Source organism: Simochromis diagramma, unplaced genomic scaffold (genome assembly GCF_900408965.1).
Source record: "Simochromis diagramma unplaced genomic scaffold, fSimDia1.1 OVJJ01000536.1, whole genome shotgun sequence".
Classification (NCBI taxonomy): domain Eukaryota; kingdom Metazoa; phylum Chordata; class Actinopteri; order Cichliformes; family Cichlidae; genus Simochromis; species Simochromis diagramma.
The window spans coordinates 17,253-40,458 of record NW_024387029.1 but is presented as its reverse complement, the minus strand read 5'-3'; the positions used below and the strand labels follow the sequence as shown (position 1 = coordinate 40,458).

The 23,206-nt window shown below is 39.1% G+C and overlaps 2 protein-coding genes and 1 long non-coding RNA gene across 3 annotated transcripts in view; 2 read left to right on the top strand and 1 right to left on the bottom strand.

Annotated features, from left to right (window-relative positions):
* Positions 1-12,007, bottom strand: part of LOC120739471 — a 32,424-nt gene extending 20,417 nt beyond the window's left edge. The window contains exon 1 of the long non-coding RNA XR_005697219.1: positions 11,912-12,007. This is a non-coding gene — a long non-coding RNA (uncharacterized LOC120739471). The remainder of the gene's footprint in view (positions 1-11,911) is intronic.
* On the top strand, positions 6,252-13,309 carry LOC120739452 (major histocompatibility complex class I-related gene protein-like). The gene is made up of 7 exons (XM_040041213.1): positions 6,252-6,882; positions 7,163-7,429; positions 9,800-10,075; positions 11,749-12,078; positions 12,376-12,465; positions 12,690-12,707; positions 12,826-13,309. Exons 1-7 carry the CDS (start codon positions 6,831-6,833, stop codon positions 12,876-12,878), a joined length of 1,086 nt encoding a protein of 361 aa, XP_039897147.1. The 5' UTR covers positions 6,252-6,830; the 3' UTR covers positions 12,879-13,309.
* A 1,364-nt stretch (positions 13,310-14,673) lies between these two features.
* Positions 14,674-15,939, top strand: LOC120739465 (major histocompatibility complex class I-related gene protein-like). Its single transcript, XM_040041233.1, has 3 exons — positions 14,674-14,792; positions 15,082-15,348; positions 15,493-15,939. Exons 1-3 carry the CDS (start codon positions 14,741-14,743, stop codon positions 15,825-15,827), a joined length of 654 nt encoding a protein of 217 aa, XP_039897167.1. The 5' UTR covers positions 14,674-14,740; the 3' UTR covers positions 15,828-15,939.
* Positions 15,940-23,206: the final 7,267 nt, after the last annotated feature.

The following is a 23,206-nucleotide window of genomic DNA, read 5'->3' as shown; positions in this document are numbered from 1 at the left end:
ATAAATCTATGTAATATCTGTATGTAAGCCTACATTATAACCACTTCTTCTAGAAATCAAAAAAGAAATCAAACCTGTTCTACTCCTACAACCTTGACCAATTTTCCCCAAAGCATATCTTTTTGTCAACGTGTCCCACAATTTCCCTCTAAGATTTGTATACAGCTTTAAAACACTGGCATTGTAGCTTCTAAACAGGATTCAGTTCACTTTAATCCTTTAACCTTAACATAAAAATAACAGTTTCAGTTTTACCATAGTTTCAGTTTTACCATATCCAAATGATCAAAAAACCCAAAAAGTCCTAAAATGATCCTAAATTATTAAACAATTAAATTAATAAACCCTAAACCCCCCTTTATTTTGACACATGAAATGTGTGAAAATACTATACAAAACTAAAAATGCTCAGTTTTCCCCACTCATGATCCAATCTATGTCATAAAAATAAACTTAAAACAGAACAGTTATCAGTCATGTGTGTCTTCAATTAATGGTAACATGAGTTATATCAAAAAGTGTTTCCCCTTTAGCATTTGGCATTCCTCCAACAATATACTATAATCCCATAATCTAACCCCAGTCAATAAAACAGAAATTTTCTCTGGTAAAAGCAAATTGTTTGTCCACATTTATTCATCCAGTCACACATTCACTCACATGCAGTCACACCATATTTTTTGCTAATAGTGGAGACTCCCGCGCAAGTGATCAGATTCTCCACCCTCAGCAAAATGAGCTCATTCATTTTTTATTTTCCATAGGAAAACAGTTCTTTATGCTTTTGGACTGGATTGACTCGCTACAATCCTTTTAGACAGGGACTTACGACCTCATCAGGTCCCCACAGGCAGCTTTCTCCTCAGCCAGTTGTAATCTGGAAAGCCCACCTTATATTTGCTCTTCCCGAGAATTTGTCAGCGCTGTTATTCACTGTTGCAGGCCTGCTTAGAACAAAAATGAGAAAAAAATAGAGCTGATTATTAGCTCATCAAAGCACAAAACAAAATCACCTGACAGGTTTTCTCTAAGTGCACTGTTACAAAAATCATGGGCCCCCTCTTAGACATGTCCATGTTTCCCAAAACTCCCTCTATTAAAAACAAAAAACAACCCGAACCTGACTGACAGAATCAGGTCATCACCACAACAACATCAAAAGTCTTAAGCACACAAAAGTTTTGCCACCACAGTCCTGACACTCCCAGGTCAACTCACATAATTTCACCTCCTCAATACACCGAAAGTCTTGTTAAAACCACACAATTTGCACACAACAATCACAATGTATTTTATTAAACATTCACACCATTCTATCACTCATACAAATAGCAAGCTGGTCTTCATTCCGTATGTTTGTGTTCTAAGCCAGGTTTAATCAATGTCTATGCATTAATCATCATGAGCTTGTCTTGTCTTTGTAAGGTTAATGCATTTTCTGTTTGTGTGTGTGTGATTTGCATATGTTGCTTTTGCAGTGTTTCAGACTCCTGCACAATTCTCCACTTAAGCCGTCAGTTTTCTTTCCCAAATTCGCCAACCCAAATTTTAAGTTCCCACCTTATTAACAGCATTCCTTTTCCTCAGCCACAAGTTAGGGCCCACTTGTCAGGTTTATGGAGACATGGTGCTGTGAACAATTCAACCAGAAACTTGCCTTGACATATCCAGTCATGTTAACTTATAGGTTTCTTCCGACCGCTGCATGTGGAGAATTGATCCAGGTCTGTTTTGCACCTGAAGAAACACAACTGTGTCACGGCTGCCGAGGCTAGCCGTGTGGAGTTAGAAGAAGGACCCAAGATGCAGGCAGTGGATGAGATGCCGGTGAGTTTATTTACACAGTGGTGAGAAGGCAAAACAGGCAAGAGGGAAGACAAAACTAAAGACCTGAACTGGGAAAGCTAAATGACAAACCTGAGATGAAACAAAAAGGGAAGAGAGGCAGCGAGACGAGCAGGACACCGAGGAACACAGACTGACGCGGAGTTACACAGACAAACCGGCAACAGGCAGGAGAACACACAGGGCTTAAATACACACACCAGTAATCAGGGGATGAGAGACAGGAGGGCAACACAGCTGGGAGAAATCAGAGCTGACGGGACAGGGGAAATGTAAACTGAACACACTCACATCAGACATGAACCTTCAGAATAAAACAGGAAACTAACAGACACAGAGAACCAGACAGGACACTGAACTTGACAGGCAGACTCATGAGCAGACAATAACACCATGACCAGACAGAGGGAACACAGAGAAGTGGGAGCAGGCAGGCAAAGAACAGAAACCTAACAAATGGCAAAATCACAACAGAATACACACTCGGAATGAACAAAAGCATAAAGAAACACAAAACACTGAGTCCACAGACTCAGGACCATGACAAACTGAGACATTTTATTATTATCATGAGTACTTAAACTACCCGTTTCCCTCTCTCTGGTCAGAAATACCAGCTTATGTTATGTGTATAAGTGTAAGCAGGTCTTCATTGCTTTTCCTATGTATTTTTGTTAATGTTCAGTGAGTGTAAGCTGCTTTCTTCATTGCCTCTGTATGTTATAGTCAGGTTTAATTCATGCATCTTTTCACTGATTTCTTAATTCAAAACTATCTCACTTCTGATTCTCTCCAGAAATAATTTCACATGTAACACTTTGTGTATGTGTGTTTTCTATTCATTGATGTATTTGTCAGTTATTTTCTCTCTTCATTTTACCTTCTTTTTTGTTTACCTCCTTAGTTTTCTGGTGGACATCTCTAAACACCATCATGAGTTCAGGCTTCAATTTCAGTCCAATTATACCCTGTATTCTCGCAGTCGAACTCCTCCGGCTTCACCTCTCACTGGTCCCTGTCCTCTTCTCTCAGTGTCCTTTTGTTGTCTTGAATTCTCCAGCAAACACAGTCTGTTTCTTCTCTGTTTCTCTTCAGTATTTTCCTTTTAGATTAAGTCCCAGCCTGGCAAAATATCACAGTCTACCGTGCATGTTTCATCGCGTGGTTTCTTCTTCTCTGTTTCTCTTTTCAGTCGTCTCTTTCAACATTACTCCAAGCATGGCAAATCTGACAATCAGTGTCCAGTGCTTTCCACAGTTCATTATCCTACTGTTCAACTGCCCAGCCTGTACTTCACAGTGCATGTTTCCATCTCGTGGTTCCTTCCATGCTGCTGGTCCCGTCAGTTTGGTTTCAGTGTCAACGGTTCAGTTGCACTGTCTTTTGGCTGCTTGTAAATTCTTCTCAAGTCCACGATGTTCTGTTGGTCTTCATCAGAAGATTAACTGTCCTTTGAGCTTCTTCTCAGGATGGGGACAAGTGGGAGGTCAAGCTATAAAATTTTAAGCCAAAATCTGGCCTGTTTTCTCCCAATTATGCTACTCTACTGGTTTTGGCGCCATACTCAAAATTCCAGGTTGAGAGAAGTCCACCTTTATTCATTTGTAACCTGTATTGACACACTAAAGCATACGATTAATATCCTTTTCATTTATTTTCTTAAAACCTCCATTCGCTTTATCTGCCTAGAGTTTAACCCGTCTGGGTGCTCACTCGTCACAGTCTCTCCTTCTATGGGCATGCAACCTTCCTGTCACCCACACCATTTCCTGTTACACACACACAGCACTCAGAGCAATATTTTCGGTTCCTCTTTCCTATTTTACAACCTAATCAAACTGTTTAGTTTTACTAAGTTTTGATCTAAAAACAATGCACCCTTATTTCACGCACACACACTTTTAAATATACTAAATTCTTTGCATTTGTCAGCATTCACATCACAGTCTTCCGCGTGCTCGGCCGAGCTCTTTCAAACTTCAGGAATCGTCTCACACACACCGCCTTTTCCTCTCACACTTCCTTTTGCACTCACTCTACTATCAACTTTCATAGTGGTATTATTATTTATTATTTTGTACACATCGCACCCAATCACTCAAAGCCTACTACTCACAGCATTCACACACTTAAACTGTGACCAGAGTTGAGGAATATACTCAAAAGAGTTCATTCTGAATTCATTCATTTTAGACATGCCTTTCATAATCAGAAGGAGCAAGTAAAAAACAAAAAACAATTGAAACCTCTATTAATTCTCACTGCACACACAAGAAATTGAAAAAATAAAACACACCAGCAACTATTGCTGGGGAGAAGTTACTACTGAAAGTAATATGTTAATCTTAAATATATACAGTGCACTCACTATATTTATATATCTACATTCAAACTCAGTCAATTACTATACATCCACTACGGCAACTCAAAACTTTATTTATAACCCTCTAATGAACATAAATGGCATTTTAAACACACTCAACAATGTTTGCAGCAGTATTTGTAAAACCAACTGTGCCTTAAACAGTTCACTGCTTACTCATTTGCATTTTCACACTCACACACACACACCGTCTAAAAATAGCAGCAAGCAGTCAGTGCATTGCTGACTCGACACACAGCCTCCTCTCACACCAAACTCTCTTATTGTATATCACAAAGACGTCTTATATTTACAACCACTGTCAGATCTGTCAGCTTTAGCGCCTACACAATTTCGACAAATTTAAAATAACCGCCCAGCGGATAAACTCCCAGTTTTTTACGACCAATTCACCAGTATCAGACTCTAACTGTTTCTGGTCTAATCTCTAACATCCCTAAGTTAATTTAAAAGCGTCAACCAACCCAAACTTTGCCTGAAGCTCTATTTTTGGCGTTTCACAGCCAAGGCTTACCCCGAAGTTTTAAGTTAAAATTACATGCCCGAAGTCCAACTTCTGCTGGCCAAAAAAGCACAGACTACCGTTCCAAACGGTAAGGAGACTCTAACTCCTAGCTTAATTCCAGGATGCCCTGTACCCCACAGTCAAGCCAAACTGAACTAACCCTCTTTGCCGAGAGGTCAATGTCGCGCGTCCACGACAAGGAGGGAGCGTAACCTCCGGGCTCTGCGCTTCCTAGCAGACTCTAACTGCCGTTCTAGAATAATTTATAATACTTTGAAACAACAATCAACACCCAAAACAAGTGTATGACTGAGGCAGATCTACCCTGATGGACAATGGGGACTCCAACCCACAAAATGACCAACAAAGGTCTGACCTAATGACCAACCGGGACTTTAACCCACAAAATGACCAAATTCCCTACCAAACTACTTGAGACTCTAACTCAATTTCTTTGGGATTTCAACCCAGTATTTAAACTTTTCTTAGCAGACTCTAACTGCTTTAACTTCTTCTTAGCAGACTCTAACTGCTTCAACTCATGAGATTTTTTCATCAAAATCAAAATCAAAACAGACACCCACCAGTAATTTCAGTGAGTAGACTTAAATTTTATCATGTCCAATTTGGCACACTTTGGAAATAATTCAACAGGTAGTGCCTTACCTTTGGATAAGCCGGCTTCTGCCCACTCACTTCGACCACTGGCACTCATGTCTGCCCGTCCGACCACCTCAGACCACCGAATTTCTCCATCTACACCTCCAATTCTCTCCCTCCTCAACCACCGGACAAAGCCCCCAAATGTTAAGGTTCACATAATTGAGGAAGGAGAGTACAAACAACCTGGTCCAGAAGATCTTGGTCAAACAATTGATTTTAATGAATACACGCGTGGGAAGAATAATCTGTACGCAGACAGGAATTAATCTTCAACTTAATCAAAGCATACACAGATTTTTATAGCATCAGGGTTTGAATTAATGACGCCCCTTCATACGTCACAGACAGAATATATACATACGTCAAATCAAAACCATAATGACTTTTAACACAGTTTAAAAGAACGTTGTCTTCGTCTCGTCTGGAACACGAGCCCCACATCCTGCCAGGCGCTGTTCCTCTTTCCAGAGACAAACATGACCAACTTCTCACCTATAAATGAGTCTACTAATGTGTGTGTATGTATATGTTGACCTTACATGCCCTCTCATCTCACCCGTTGCACTTCTGACCTTTTACCAGACCAGAGGCTCATCCTTATGTGTAATAACCTAACTGAAACTACTATGTACTATGTTGAATAAATGTTTTAATCAAGAACCTCTACTAAGGGCTTAGTAAAAGAATATAAAAGTATAACAGACAATTTGAATAACCTAGTAATTCAAATAGCCTCGTCTAACCTGCTCAGAATAACTTAGACTCTGCTTTCACTTCTGCTTTCCCTTCTGCAAACTCTCTGCAACTTCCTGTCAGCCTGCAACTTAGTCTTTCTAAAAGACACACACTGTTTAAACCTCTGAATACAATATCAATGCTGCAGATTCTATTATTAATGCAATGGTAATGATGATGATTATTTAACAATAGCAGTAAAATAATTTCCCTGCTCCACAATACCAATTTGTATTTCACGGTTTATCATGGCGTTTCTTAATTAAAAGTATTCTACTTTTTATTATTAGTAAAACTTCTGCAGGTGTCAAGTTGAGTAAGTCTAGTGTGTCACATTCTGTGTAAATGATGTGATTTGGATTGGGTATGCGGGAGAGAATTCTTGGATAGATGAATGATCTGCTTTGGCTTTTAACTGCAGACAAGCAAAGATAAACATCTTCATAGAAAAATACCCTGAGCATACACTTGAATTGTGAAAAGGTCCCTATTGAATACACAACCCAAAATAACTCTATACAGCAGTCAAACTGAAGTAGTGTTTGTTAAAACAAGGAGCTGTAGGGAATTAGTCCAAGTTGAACATGCATCAGATACTCCGAATGTAATCTCAACCAGGAAACATCTTTGGGCTGAACAGACATGTAAAACTCTCTAACTCTTCTCCCACTTGTTCAGTTCTGTGCCAACTCTCTAAACATGATGAAGAAACTTATGTTTCTCCTCCTCCTCTGCCATGCTGCATCTGCAGGTAAGATCGTGATCCATTTTAATAAGTATATTAGTTTGGAATTTGCGTAACGCTGGAGGCTTTTAAAGCTAATCATAAATTAGATGATGTGTAAACAGTAATAATGTGGCAACTGTGACATTAACCAAAAGGTATGCTTAGTGCTTGTTATAATACTGAATTCATTACAAGACAGTTTAATATGTTTAATTCACAATATACTGAGTATAATGTAAGAACATTTCAACTTGTCACAACTCTGAATGATGTTTAAATGGCTTAAATTCTATTTGTCCCACAGCAATACGCTCCTTTAAGATGTATTTTATGATATCATCTGGAGTCCGAAATGTTCCCGAATATTTGGCAGCGGTAAATGTTGAGGATGTTATGATTGTTTACTATGACAGCAACATGAATGAACCTGAACCCAGACAGGACTGGGCAAAAGAAGTGAAGAAAGAGGATCTCCAGCTATGCAAAGAGCATGGTCAGATGATGATACTTTATCAGCAGATGTTAGAAGTTGCAACTGCCAGTTTCAAGGAGCACACAAACCAAACTAAAGGTATGTTAATAATCAGGCACGTGCAGAGGGGGGGGCTAGAGGGACTTGAGCACCCGCCCCTTTCCTGATGGGTGCCCAAAGTGCCCTTTTGTTGAGGCAACTTTTAAAAAAAAAAAATATTATTTTTTTTAATGTGTGTGTGCGTGCGGAGTCCTGTATGTGCCCCTCAACAATAATATTTAACTATTAATCATAGTATTGCTAAATAAAAGGATCTGGCTTGCATCAGTCACATGATCACATTTAACCAATGATCGCCCTTGACGGCAGAACGCGCTGGTTACGAGCCGGGAACGAGCTCACAAGGAGCACGCGCATTTTTAGCGGTCCGGAGCTGTAGGAGAAACACAAGTTAACTCAGAGACACAGACTGATGCGACAAAACCAGTAAGTAGGTGTACAGCGTACACTGTAGTGTGTAGCACCCAGGAGTATTAGCTTATTACGTACACGTTGGTAAGCTGTCTTGTGGCAACTGACGAACTGAAACAAACGAGCGTGCTGTGTGTGCAACAGCGCGACAAACATTACCTGTCCTTTTATTAACTGCACAAGTAGTGCTGGTCATAGCTGCTGGCTACCTGGCTGTCATGGGTCTGTAGCTCTGTCACCGTTTTAGGGAACATATTTAGTTTTAAAGTAAGTTTCCGGGCTTTTCCTGCCTTTCTGGAGGGATTATATTTCACTAAAAACGATCTAATATGCATGTCCACATAATAATTATTATAATTATAATATATTAAAAAACACAAGCTGCATTTTAAAGAACATACATTAAGAAGCAGATTATATTAGATTTATATTTTAAATAAGACAAAAGTTGGATTTTACAGCAGTAAAATGATTGTATCTCTACAGTTTAAAGATGTAATAAGCTTTGCCCCTGCACAGAGTGGATAGTGAAACAAATGGAATCATCATAAATACATTATTTCATATTTATTACTTCCCCCTCCTCATTGCTTTATTATTGTAGCTCTAGTAATAAATAATAATGTAAGGATTCTGGATCAGCACCATGATGCCCATAGTATATACAGTATTCTGAAGAAGGTCTAAAATGTCACTGTGTGTGCGTGCATGTGTGTGTTTTATTTAGATGGATTTTTAAAATAAATATTACTCATGATATAACATTGTCCAGACATGCCTGGTAAGGACATGAGGAGGAAACAGTAGGAGCTGTGTGAGGCTACTAAAGGCAGTGCTATAACATTTTTCTGTCATCATTTTATTATAGATTAAGTGCAAGAGTTGTTAGGTGTGGATAATTAGATTATAGTTTATTGCAATAACAAGTTGTGCCTTGTTCTCAGATAGACAGCAAGTGGAGAGTGATGTATGAAATGATGGGATGGAAGGAAGAAGAGAAGCAAAGAGTGATTCACAGGCAGAGCCTAAATTATTTCTCACAGTTTTTTGTTGCCTTATGGTTCCAAGCGCTGTCACCAATCTTTGCATTTTGTTATTATCTCATAACACTTGTTTAATCAGCTACCATCTCTCCTGTGGACTTTTTAATGTCTACAGTCTCAGATCAACACAGCCCTGCCCTTCCCATATTAGATTCTTGATGAATGTGTGTTGTTGTTATTCAGCCTGGTTCAATGTGCCCCTTTTTAACTTTGAGCACCCGCCCCTTTAAACCTCTCTGCACGGCCCTGTTAATAACTACATGTTTCTGTGGTATGTTCACTTGTATTCCTTTTTTTGTTTGATTTTTTTTTAGATAGAACAATTCTAAGGATGACTAGTGCAAAGAGAATAAAACCACTAAAACAACAGTACCATGTGTTCACACGTCAACTTGCATTGCAATCCTAAAGGGCAAAGTTGCAAAATGTTTTATATCACTCGCACTTTTAGTCGTACTGTGCCACATGCAAAGAGCAGTGAGGAAGCATAATAGCTCCCTGTAAGCATACCTATGACCTGAAAAAAGAAAAGAAACATTCTTCTGTTCAAATTTTTTAAAATGTACAAAACTGCTTAAATTTCCATACTGTATTGTAGTGTTAAATATAGCTGATAACAATAGCGTATAAGACCAAATAAAACAATTTTTCAGGTGATGTTGTGAGCATTGTCAGCTAATCATAAACATGTTAACATGAGCATCTTGATATTAGCGTAACAACAGGGTGCAACTGCTAGCATGGCTGTGGAGTCCAATTTACTTGACTATTTGCAGTCTTGTCACATTTGTGACAGTGCGATGATTGCTACATAGTCTGGAAATTGGTATTGGGAGATGATCTTTAGGCTATGATAAGTTACTGTTATGAAAATATGTACTATAAGTGTAATATCAGTTACTTTAAATTGTGTTGGACCCTGAATAATAGTTCAGTCTCTCTGTCTCTTTCTCAGGTGTTCACATAATCCAGGAGTTGACTGGTTATGAGTTGGAAGATGAGACTGAAAAGGTCACTGGGATTAAACAGTTTGGTTATAATGGAGAAGACTTCATTGCACTGGACATAGAAACAGAGACATGGATCTCTTCAAACCCACAGGCTGAAATCACAAAACAAATATGGAACGCACACACCAATAAGGGGTTTTGGAAGAACGTATTCGCAACTACTTTCCCGGCATGGTCCAGCATGTACATGAATTATGCTGAAAGTTTTGTGCATAGAAAAGGTACAGTCACATTACACACACACACACACACACACACACACACACATATATATATATATATATATATATATATATATATATATATATATATATATATATATATATATATGTTTATATATATACAGTGGGGCAAAAAAGTATTTAGTCAGCCACCGATTGTGCAAGTTCCCCCACCTAAAATGATGACAGAGGTCAGTAATTTGCACCAGAGGTACACTTCAACTGTGAGAGACAGAATGTGAAAAAAAAAATCCATGAATCCACATGGTAGGATTTGTAAAGAATTTATTCGTAAATCAGGGTGGAAAATAAGTATTTGGTCAATAACAAAAATACAACTCAATACTTTGTAACATAACCTTTGTTGGCAATAACAGAGGTCAAACGTTTACTATAGGTCTTTACCAGGTTTGCACACACAGTAGCTGGTATTTTGGCCCATTCCTCCATGCAGATCTTCTCGAGAGCAGTGATGTTTTGGGGCTGTCGCCGAGCAACACGGACTTTCAACTCCCGCCACAGATTTTCTATGGGGTTGAGGTCTGGAGACTGGCTAGGCCACTCCAGGACTTTCAAATGCTTCTCACGGAGCCACTCCTTTGTTGCCCGGGCGGTGTGTTTTGGATCATTGTCATGTTGGAAGACCCAGCCTCGTTTCATCTTCAAAGTTCTCACTGATGGAAGGAGGTTTTGGCTCAAAATCTCACGATACATGGCCCCATTCATTCTGTCCTTAACACGGATCAGTCGTCCTGTCCCCTTGGCAGAAAAACAGCCCCATAGCATGATGTTTCCACCCCCATGCTTCACAGTAGGTATGGTGTTCTTGGGATGCAACTCAGTATTCTTCGTCCTCCAAACACGACGAGTTGAGTTTATACCAAAAAGTTCTACTTTGGTTTCATCTGACCACATGACATTCTCCCAATCCTCTGCTGTATCATCCATGTGCTCTCTGGCAAACTTCAGACGGGCCTGGACATGCACTGGCTTCAGCAGCGGAACACGTCTGGCACTGCGGGATTTGATTCCCTGCCGTTGTAGTGTGTTACTGATGGTGACCTTTGTTACTTTGGTCCCAGCTCTCTGCAGGTCATTCACCAGGTCCCCCCGTGTGGTTCTGGGATCTTTGCTCACCGTTCTCATGATCATTGTGACCCCACGGGATGAGATCTTGTACATATATATATATATATATATATATATATATATATATATATATATATATATATATATATATATATAAAGAGAGAGAGATGTGTGTGTGTGTGTGTGTGTGTGTGTGTGTGAGAGAGAGAGAGGAAGAGGCCAGAACCTTTTAAAAAATACATCTTATAATACTTTACATGTTTTAATGAATAAAATATGTAAAGTATTGTCAAAATGTTGCTTCATTTGTGCATGTTGAGATAATGACAGAAAATACTTTGATGTCTGATTACTGTCATTATAACATGCAAATAGACATGTTTAACATTGCCACATAATCATTATCATTTCTAAGGTTTTACATATATTTACATATCATGTTACTATCATTTTCCTCCACAACATTTCTGTCATTACATGAAAGTCTAACTGGTGCCCAGTATCCAAGGCCTAAGAGTTACAAGTAGCTCAAACAATGGGATGTGACACTAAAACTGTTGCTGTAACATAGAATGTCTCTCCAGTTCCTCCTTCAGTGTCTCTCCTACAGAAGACTTCGTCCTCTCCAGTCAGCTGCCATGCTACAGGTTTCTATCCTGACAGAGCCATGATGTTCTGGAGGAAAGATGGAGAGGAGATACATGAGGATGTGGACCACAAAGAGATACTGCCTAACCATGATGGGACCTTCCAGATGAGTGTTGACCTGGATATTTCATCAATCGGACCTGAAGACTGGAGAAGGTATGACTGTGTGTTTCAGCTCTCTGGTTTTGAGGACAATGTTGTCACGAGACTGAATCAATCAATCACCAGAACCAACTGGGACAAAGGTGAAACTGGAAATAATGAAGGTGAGAAAAACAATACTGTCAGATGGTTGTGCTTCATTTCAGTTGTAATAACAGGGTTGATTGTCACATTGCTTGTTCCTTGATACCCATTTTGAGCCAACACTTTATTCCTAGATTTGATAAGGAATGGATATTGAAAGATTTTTCAATGATCAGCAATTCATGCGAAAGTAAGAATTGTGACAACCAATCCCTGGTCTATCCCACTTTATATTTATTACCTCACACCAGCTTTTGGTTTAAAGGAGAATGTTTTCTTATAAACTGCAGATGATTGTTGGTTTATTTGTATTTTAGACAGATCCGTTCCTATCATCACTGCCATGGTTGTTCTTGTTGTCATCGTCACTGTTGTTATTGGATTTGCTGGTTACAAAAGAAAGAAAGGTAAGCAGTTAAAGAGTTGAGCTGGTGTTCTTTACCACTGTGCAAAACTGAAGATAATAAAAAAAAAAAAAACACAGCAGCAGCACCACACACAGTTCTCTGTATTCTCTCTTTAAGAGTCAAGATTTGGTTTGATACATAGATCATGGTTTAGTATAGAAAGGAAGACTTTTATATTTAAAAATGTAAGAACTGAAATGATCTGTTTTTCCATTTTGTTTTAGGCAAAAGCACCAACTTGTGTAAGTATAACATGTAGGGAAAAGAAACATTTTATTTATATTGCAATTGCTATTTCTTTTATATAAATAAAATCCAATCAATGATCAGTGGACTTAAAATGTGTTTTGGATCTTACAGCACCTGTCAACATCTCTGACCTCTCTGAGAGACTGAATCCAGAGACCACATAAGCAAACACAGCTCCCGGACATACAGTGACATCAAGAGTTTAGAATCAGACTCCTTCATTGTCATTATGTCAAAAGCACAATGCAATTACATGCTGTCCCATTCAGTGCAGAGAAAAGCATGGAAAGCAAAGAAAGCAATCTAACTATTCACAGAAATACAAAAGTTGAAAATAAAATTCTAATAAAAACAGAAAATACAGTGCAAATAAATAAACAGATATGTACATTTGTGTGTGTGCTTGAGTCACTATTGATTGCACAGTTTGGACACATCAGTGTTTATTTACTGTCTATTATTTACAATCAAGTTCGTTTGTTTTTGCTTTTATTGAATAAAGAATTTTTGAAGCTGTCACAAACTCACTAAGGCTGCATGAAAGACCTTCTTAATTCAGTTATGGGACTATTAAGATAACATTGTAGAAATAAGTACAATTTTTTTTGTTTACTTCATTCATTTTTTCCTCTTGGAAATAAATGTTTATTTACTAAAAAATACATAATCAATAAAGATATTATATTTAAAGTTGGTTTCTATGTGAAAAATTACATTATACCTATTGTCTGTGAAGGTTCTCAGTCATCCAGGTCATCGTAGTCAAAGGAGCTTGCAAATTATACCTTATACCTATTGTTACATAGTTTAATTGTAATTCATTGTAATTATGCACCTTACTGTGAAAACTGTTTATACGGTCTGTGCACCTTGATACAATTTTCTGTAAAAAAATTAAAAAAAAATTCTAGGAGTTTCAGTTTTCTTACTTTGCAAGCTGTCTGGATGAATTGTTTTTTATCTCGTGTGTTAAAATCACATTTCCATTACACATGGAACTTTTGAACTGTGCCAAGGAGATTAGGTTTTTTGGTGTTTGGTGTTTTGCATCCACCTTGGCAGAGTTTTGGGCTCTCGGAGTGCTTCCTGTTTACTCTGCAGATCTTTAAGAAACTTACAAGGAAGTCAGATGCTAATTTGAAAATGCAAATAAGCCAACACCTGGGTTAATAACAAGCAAATTGGAAACATTTTCTTGTTATTCATGTGGAGCATAGAAGCAGGAACTGATGAAACAGGTTTAGTAATTTTTTTTAAACAATGGAAACGGCTACAGATGACAGCTAGAGATTAAAAGACGTTTAAAAGGAGGTTTTCTTGTACACATCTTTATCTTAGTACACTACTGGAAACCCACTGAGGCTCCACCACAATTCTTAATAATTCAAAGTGCATAATAAACTATAGTAACTGTCTGGTAAACTCCTTTGTAGCTGAAAATGTTAACATTAAAAAAATAAAAAAGTTTTACTTTTTTTAACTTTTTAAAAGTTTGCTTTTTCGAAAATGCTCAGCCTTTAACATAACCGGGTATGCTGTGGAGTTTAGCAGCAGAAAAGCAGAGGCGAATATCTCAAAACACACAGAACAATATACGATAGCCAAAATAAACCCACAATATTTGTGTACCTATATGTAGCTCTATATAGAAGTTACTTGTGAAAACCAACATATTTGTTGGCTCAGTCATGGCTATGGTGCACATCTTTAAAGTTTCAGTTTATGTTTTGCATGATTTACTTTATTTTAAACTTTGCACAAGACAAGCAGCAACAAATGAATCAAAGTAAAAATGTAAAAAAAAAGTTTTGAACATAACAAAGAAGTCTATTTCATTTCATTACTGAACAAGTTAAACTGAAAGAGTATTCGTTGGAGCAAAGTCCATGTTATTCTGCAGGGTGTCAGTTGACGTTGAGCCATTCAAAAAACTCCAGTAAACCAGGAAACATTATTAGACTGAACAAACCTGTAAAACCATCTCACACTTCTCTCAGTTGTTCAGTGTGAATCCAGCTGTCTAAACATGATGAAGGAGCTAACGATACTCCTTTTCCTATGTCATGCTGCATCTTCAGGTAAGATCATGATCAACAATCAAGATATATTTTAATTTCTAATTTGCTCAACGAGACTATTGTTATCAACTAAATTTGAAATTAAAATTAGCCTAAAGAGAAAAACATGGAGCAAAAGTGTGTGATAAAGTTGTGTCAGCAGCTAGGTCTACCTAATCAACTGAGTAAACAACAACTAAATACAGACTAGTTAAATACCACTCTGCAAGTAGAAACAGAGCCAAACTCATTCTCACTTGCTGACATGACAACTAGTGAAAAAAAATAACAAATTCTGTTTCTCTTACAGCAAAACACTCCTGGAAGTTTTATGTCATGATATCTTCTGAATTCCCGAATACCCCTGATTATTTAGCAGTGGTAACTATTGATGATGTTATGATGGGTTCCTACAACATAAACATGAAAACATTAGAACCCCAACAAGACTGGGTAAGAGAGTTCATAAAAGATGATCCTCGGCAATGGGAAACATACACTAAGAACTGTGTGAATTATCAGCAAATCTTGATTGATGAAACTAGAATTTTCAAACAGCACTCAAATGAAATTGAGGGTACGTTACTTTTATTATTTACTTGACAATATCTGGTACATTTATTGAAGAGGTTGAGAAAAACTTTGAAATATATAATAGCACTTATAATAGGAGGGAACCTGAATCTCATTCTGGTTTAGTTCAACCTTGTTTCTCCTTCAGGTGCCCACCTTATCCAGCAGATTTTAGGCTGTGAATGGGACGATGAGACTGAAAAGATTAATGGTTTTAATCTATTTGGATATAATGGAGAAGACTTCATTGCATTTGATCTTGAGACTGGGACATGGATCACTTCAAATGTGGAGGCTGAAATCACAAAAAAAAAGTGGAATGGAAACATGGCCAAAAATATTTTACTGAAGTACTTTTTAAAAAATATGTGCCCTGATGGGGCACATATTGGGACATCCAGACTCCACTCTGGATGTCTTTGTTTTACTGGACTTAATGGTCTGTACATGACTCACAACTATCAAGGTGAAACACTGAATTAAGGGGCATTTCTTATTTTCACTGTCCTACTTGTGCTAGTGGAAAAATGTATTATTATGATCACTATTATCACCATCATCATTATTATTATTATAATTAATGATAATAATAATAACTTTATTTGTATAGCATTTTTCAAAGCACAGAGTTACAAAGTGTTTCACAGTTTGAACACATTAAAACTATACATGTGCAAACATAGACCTAGAGACATAAACAGACACATAATCAGGCATTCATTCCAACATATACACCTGTAATGTAAACAGTCTGTAAACAGTTGTAAACTATGGCCCAAAAGAAAGGAAAAAAGACTGAGGGAACACTAATCTATAAGCAGTCAGCCATTGTTTAAAACAAACATAGACCTGATAGGCAGAGGGAGGCTCAGACACACCTTTGGTTTGAAAATTAAAGTGAATGATAGTTATGAGACTCTAGTTAGAGGACCTGAAAGGCAAAGCTTCAATGATAAGTTCGCCAAAGCGTTGATATTTAAGCTTGGTCTGTCCATGTGGAGCCTTATATGTTAAAAACGTGATTTTTAAGTGGATTCTGAACTTCGCCTGATTCTGAATTCACATATGCTGCTTAAACAATATTAAGACTCGCTTGTTTTATTGTCTTTAAAATGAAGAGTGCAATACAGTTGGATGTGCCAAAGCATCAGCCTGTTTCATCATTGAGCTTACACAGTAAAATTTAAAAAAAGAAGTAGGGCTTTTTAATTATAATTGTGCTTTATGTATTTTATGCTGAATCCAAAGCTCTTTTTCAACTTTGTTTATAACAAAGATATAAATCACTTAAAAGGAGATAAATACAATTAAGAAAAAAAAAAACATACACACAAACTAAACATCTTTCTTTTTTCTTTTTTTTTATGTATTTCAGTTTTTTCATTTGGGCTGCTCGTCAGTAATAGTGATCTCAACCAAACATAAAAACTTGCTTGACCTGCTTGAGTGTTTTATCCCTTTTTTAAACTTCCTCATGGGTTGCAAGACACGGTCTGCTCACGTGACTCCCCTTGACTTTGGATATTTAGACTTCTTTTTTTCATTAAATCATAAGATTCTTAAATTCATCAAGTCTCTCTGTGCCTGGGTCCTCACCACAAAACATGACATCACTGTTTTGTGCATTTTAACACAATTTAATCCCGACATTTGTGAAAGAAAAGCAAAACACTTTTTTGAAAAGTCTGTAACAAAACCATCAAATTTGATAAAGGTTATTTAAATGCTGCAAAAGAAGAATGGATTGGAATAGAAAAAATACACATCCTAACCTTAATTACTGGGGGAGAATAATGAATAAAGCTCATAGTGAGTAAAAAGTAAACTGAGTGCATTTTTTGGACAGAGATTCACTTTTAATGTGTATGTATAATATAATACAGATACATAAAAAACACTCCCAAAACAGAATAAATTATTACAAAATATTAATAAAAACTATAAAAATGGAGGCAACTTTGCCTGTGGTAGAATGTATACAATGTATGAAAAAATCTTTATTGCAGATACAAATTTTACTAATTTAATAATAATAATTTTGTGTTGTAAGATTTATGAGTTTCATGCTTTCATAGTGGTACTTAGGAGAGCTTGACATGTGTGAAGGTGAAGAACATCGTTTTCGATAGGGTGCATCGCCTCGGCCCCATTCGGGCTACGGCCCACGTCCTATCGTGGCTAAATTCGGCCACTTCAAACAAAAGCAACATGTGAAAAGCCGGGAATTAAAAGGAACGGACTTCAGCGTGAACGACCAGTTCCCCAAAGAGATCTTGGAACGACGCAGGGTCCTCTTCCCAATCCGACGCGGCTTCATCCAGAAGGGCTCCCGCGCTGTCATCGCTGTGGACCGGCTGTACGTGGACGGACAGCTCCACCGCGACCCCAACATCACTCCGTGGCTGTATTAACTTCACACCAGATAAGAATCGGCTACACCCTTTCCCTATCCACTCACACTAACTTGCATTAACATCTGTTTAACTTACCGATATCAAATCGCATCTTAAAGTGTGATTTCATAGCAGAATTAACACCGTCACTCTCCGTCAGTGATTTAATTGGAATGTTTACGTTTTGTTTTTTTTCTTCTCGTTTTTTTCCTCTCTTTTCCCCCTCTTGTTTTTATGCTGCTCACCCCTGTTCTTGGTTTCTTTCTTTATTTCTTTCACTGCCTCGATCACCTGCTTCGACACTCATCCACAAACAACATCCTTTATTTCGACACATATGCACCATGCGCTCAACGGCAGCACATTTACATCAGTCAGACAGCGCACACAGTCGTATAGGATACACACACTTAAGCCAAGCCTACTCTATACTTGATAAAAAGCTATGTATTGCAAGTGTATATGGTCCAAATGTTGATGATCTCTCATTCTTTCACGGTTTTTTCAGTGCACTCTCTGAACACTTAGATGGCACACTTGTTCTTGGAGGCGACCTCAACCTTGGACTAAATGAAGACATAGGCTCAATACAGCAGGAACTCAGCGTAATTGGCAGTCCATAAATATAATCAAACAGTATATGAGCGACTTTGGTCTTTGCGGTGCATGGCGCTCCCTTCACCCCACCAGTAAGAAATATACTTTTTTCTCACATGTCCATCACTCCTACTCTCGTCTGGATTCTTTTTTGGTCAGCAGCTCACTGCTGTGTGACATTTCAGACACTGAGATTCACCCTATAGCTGTCAGCGATCATGGTCCTGTATCTTTAACACTAATGCACAAGAATAATACTACGCCAAGAAAAAACTGGAGATTTAATATATCACTACTTAAAGATGAAGACTTTATTAAATATTTTAAAAGAGAGTGGACTTCATATTTGGACTATAATGACACTCCCGAAACATCAGCTTCTGTTCTATGGGAAGCAGGGAAAGCTGTGATGAGAGGTAAAATAATTTCTTTCTCATCACATAAAAAGAAAAAAGAAAACAAAAATATTCAGGAATTAGAAAAAAACATCAAATCACTAGAAGAAGCCTACGCGTCCCACCAAGATCAGGAAACATTAAACAAAATACGCAAAACAAAACTACAATTAAATGAGATAATTGATAAAAAAATAAAATTCTTAGTACAAAGACTACGCCTACAAAATTATGAACATGGTAATAAATCCGGTCAATTTCTAGCAAACCAGCTAAAAATAAAGAAAGAAAAAACAACTATATGTGCTGTTCAAGATTCATCTGGGAACACAATATATGATCCGATACAAATAAACAACATTTTCAGGGATTTCTATAAAATGTTGTATTCACCACAAATAAACCCATCTAAAAAGGAAATTGATCAGTTTTTGGACAACATAACTCTTCCAAAATTATTGGACACTCAAGCAATGGCACTGGATTCACCACTGACACCAGGCGAACTCCAGGAAGCCCTGATAAGTATGCCCAATAATAAGGCTCCAGATCCAGACGACTTTCCTGCAGAATTCTACAAAGAATTCTGGACGATTCTAGCACCAGTTTTCTACAGAACGTTGTTGGAAATCAAAGAAAAGGGCAGACTTCCATCAAATATGAATTCTGCAAACATTAATCTCCTGCTAAAACCAGGCAAAAACCCTGTATATCCCTCAAGCTATCGTCCAATATCCCTTATAAATGTAGACCTTAAAATAATCTGCAAAGCTCTCTCAAAGAGACTGGAGAAAATAACCCCCCTCTTAATTCATCCTGACCAAACTGGTTTCATAAAAGGTAGGCACTCATCAACAAATACACGTAGATTACTTAATTTGATAGACTACTCATACAGTAAAAACCTAGAAACTACAATATTCTCTTTAGACGCAGAAAAAGCATTTGACAGAGTTAACTGGAAATTTCTATTTGCAACTTTACACAAATTTGGTTTTGGATCCTCTTTCATAAACTGGTTAAAAATATTATATAATTCCCCAACAGCTTGTGTCAGAACAAATGACCAAACATCCTCCAGCTTCTGTCTCTTGAGGGGCACCAGGCAGGGATGCCCACTCTCCCCTTCACTGTTTGCAATTTTTATTGAACCACTAGCAGCAGCAATTAGACAGGCTACAACAATTAAGGGCATAAAATGCAAGAACGTGGAACATAAAATTAGCCTTTATGCGGATGATGTGTTACTCTTTCTCCAAAATTCACAAATCAATATTTCTGGGGTGATTGAATTGATAAACTCTTTTGCAAGAATATCAAATTACTCAATTCACTGGTCAAAATCTACAGTTGTTGCACCCTCAGAGAGACATGACTCCATTCTCCTTTTTCTTGCAACTTTATTCTCCTCAGTTCAGGTTTGGAGTTTACAGGCAGGATAGCGGATCATCAGCAAAACATCGCTCCCTCACGTCTCAGACACTGTTTGTTTTCTGCGCTTACTGATGACATCACACATCTGAACTCTGACCTCCTGGAGCCAGTAAACTTGTAACAGTAATCTTGCAGGAGCTCTCCTCTCTTCAGGAACTCTCTCTGCAGGAGGGGGAGATACAGGAGAGGTGGAGGAAGATCTCAGCCTGGGCGTCTATTGTGTCATGTAGTCTGGAAGATGAGTGGATGATGGGGTGGGTGCAGTTTTCTCTGTGGTGGGGTTGGACGGACTGTCCCGGGCTCTGTGGGGCCGGGCGGCGCTGCTGCACTGGGCCCCGGTCCGGATGGGCCTGGGCCCCCTTTCCCTGGCGGGTCGCGGAGTATGGGGGTGCCTACTGGGGTCAACGGGGGAGCTGGCCCCAGGGAGGGGTCACCTGCCCTCCTTCCCTCCCCATCTCTAGCTGCCTCCAAGGTTTGGAGGCCTATCTCCCCCCACCACCACTTCCCCTGCCAGTGGCGGACTCCCTCAGACATCGGTGCGTTGGTGGTTCTTTGTGTCTGGGGGTGGGCGTCCGGGTACACACCGGCTCACTCCTTGGCAGCCGCTTATCGGGGCCTGGAGCCTGGGGCTCGCTCGGGCCACTTCGGAGGTGGGGTGCCGCCGGCCTCTCGGCCTGGGGCTCGGTCACTCAGGCACGGCTGGCTGCCGGCGGAGCTCACGGGCGCGTCACTGCAACCCCCCCTGGCTTCTGCTCCGTGGCTGCTGAGTGAGCCCTCATCTGGGACTCTCCTCAGCTCTTTCTGGGACAGTGGCGCGGCTGCCCCTCTGTTAGTCTTCCTTGGTCTCTTGTGTTCTGAGGGCCTCTGGATGTCTGGAGTTTTGCTCTCCTCCATACCTGCTTCATGCCCTGGAGGATGGGGCTGTGGCCCCCCCACACCCTCTAGCAGATCATTACATGAAGGAACCTTTTAAAAAAACAAGCGCGTCCATGCTCACAGGTGTACACACGGGTGCTCACACACACAAACTACACCCTTTTTGGCTCCTACCTCAAAGCACACTGTGTGCTGTCGATCTTATGTGCTGCACAATAATGTTTAATATTTAGTATTTACTGTCATATTCCCATATATCATTGTGATGTTGTTTATTCTATTACTCTTGTTCTCTTCTGCTTGTTTTCTTTTTTCTTTCTCAACAGGTGATCCAGGTGATCGATAGATGCATTTTTTTTCTCTGCTTATTCTGTTGGTTTTTGATTTTTGCCCTTCTCCCCCGTCCCTCTTCTCAGCTGTCTTTCTTTCCCTCTTTCTTTCTCCCCTTCTTTCCCCCAGTCAAGTCTGTCCCATATTCAGCAAGTGAAAACAAAATAAACAATAAAAGGTAAATCAAATGGACCATTACGGCAAGGCTGGGATGGTCAATTTGGTAAAGTAAATCCGTTGGGCATCTTTCTTCGCCTTTAGACAACAATTCTGATGGCAAAAGAGCCAAACGGGACAGGCAAAAAAAACAAACAAAAAAAAAAACAAAAAACGAATGAACAATTTCTGGTTGTGGAGTTGGCTGGGCAACACCAGAAATGTCTAAAGACAAAACAGGTTGGAATATAAAACAGTCACTAGAAGGAGCATCAGCTACATATCTCTGACCTGCTGAAACCTCATGCTTCATCCTAAGCACTTAGGTCTTCAAGTCAGAGGCTACTGGTGGTCCCACGTACTAGGTTTAAAACACGTGGGGATCGGGCTTTTCAGGCACTGGCACCTAGGCTGTGGAACTCTCTGCCGTTGTCTTTACGCTGTCTAGACTCTACTGACTCCTTTAAAAAGCAGCTGAAGACATTTTTATACAAACGGGCTTTTAATTAATTTTAACTTGTATGTCTGATCTTATTGTAAAGCACTTTGTGATTTTTATCTGTGAAATGTGCTATATAAATAAATTTTACTTACTTACTTACTTACTACAGAATACATGGTCTTAGATGGTTCATGCTGAGGAGGACGAACAATCTTATTTGGAGCTGATGGTGGTGGTGTGTGGCTGGGCTCAGATTGGGAAACCTCAGAATTTACAGGCTGAGGAGTGAAACAGTCCAACTGGGAAACAATGCCAGAAAGATTTGCAGGTGAGTCTGGGGTGGAGTAACAGTCTTTTCTTTAGTTAACTCAACAGCTATAATATCCATATGGGCTAACTCAGAGAGAACACTGGGAGCATAACCCGAATCAGATGGTTTAGAAACACTAAGATCACTATGTCTTGATGCATGCTCAATCATCCAGGTAAGTAAATCTCCAAAAGGTTGATTCTGTTCATCTGGACGTAGCTTTTTCAGTGGGAGAAACATTGCGTCATTCATCCAAGTTACTTCATCAGTCTCAGCTGACTGCAGGTTTCCCCAATCTTATATACAGTACGTTTGCACAATGACTGAAACTAGCACCACTGAAGGAACAATGGGGTGGGAAGTCAGTTCCTTCATCATCCAAATTCTTATGACCATTGATGAACGGCCATGAGTATCATTCACAGAGAGTTGGGGAATGGCTGCAATCACAGCATTGTAAGATGGCGACAGATGTACCCTTAGATGTACATAGTGTACGCCGTTAAGTGCCCGGAGGATTGGCAGGATTTATACATTGGAGAAGCCAAACAACCTCTGGCGAAGCGGATGGCACAACACAGAAGAGCCACCTCGTCAGGCCAGGACTCTGCAGTCTATTTACACCTACAGGCCAGTGGACACTCTTTCAATGATGAGGATGTACACATCTTGGACAGGGAGGAACGCTGGTTTGAGAGCGGAGTCAAGGAGGCCATCTACGTGAAAAGGGAAAGACCATCTCTGAATCGAGGAGGGGGCCTAAGGGTACATCTGTCGCCATCTTACAATGCTGTGATTGCAGCCATTCCCCAACTCTCTGTGAATGATACTCATGGCCATTGATCAGTGGGCTTTGATCAGTGGGTTTTGGTGAATGGTTGTTGATCAATGGTCATGAGAATTTGCATAATTAAGATTAAGGAACTGAC

What these genes read in the sequence shown, in the direction of transcription:
- LOC120739452 (XM_040041213.1), top strand. Translation starts at nt 6,831, where the DNA reads ATGATGAAGAAACTTATGTTTCTCCTCCTCCTCTGCCATGCTGCATCT. An exon ending in GCACACAAACCAAACTAAAG is followed by an intron (nt 7,430 to 9,799) that starts GTATGTTAATAA and finishes TCTCTTTCTCAG; the next exon opens with GTGTTCACATAATCCAGGAG. An exon ending in AAGTTTTGTGCATAGAAAAG is followed by an intron (nt 10,076 to 11,748) that starts GTACAGTCACAT and finishes ATGTCTCTCCAG; the next exon opens with TTCCTCCTTCAGTGTCTCTC.
- LOC120739465 (XM_040041233.1), top strand. Translation starts at nt 14,741, where the DNA reads ATGATGAAGGAGCTAACGATACTCCTTTTCCTATGTCATGCTGCATCT. An exon ending in ATGTCATGCTGCATCTTCAG is followed by an intron (nt 14,793 to 15,081) that starts GTAAGATCATGA and finishes TTTCTCTTACAG; the next exon opens with CAAAACACTCCTGGAAGTTT. An exon ending in GCACTCAAATGAAATTGAGG is followed by an intron (nt 15,349 to 15,492) that starts GTACGTTACTTT and finishes TTTCTCCTTCAG; the next exon opens with GTGCCCACCTTATCCAGCAG.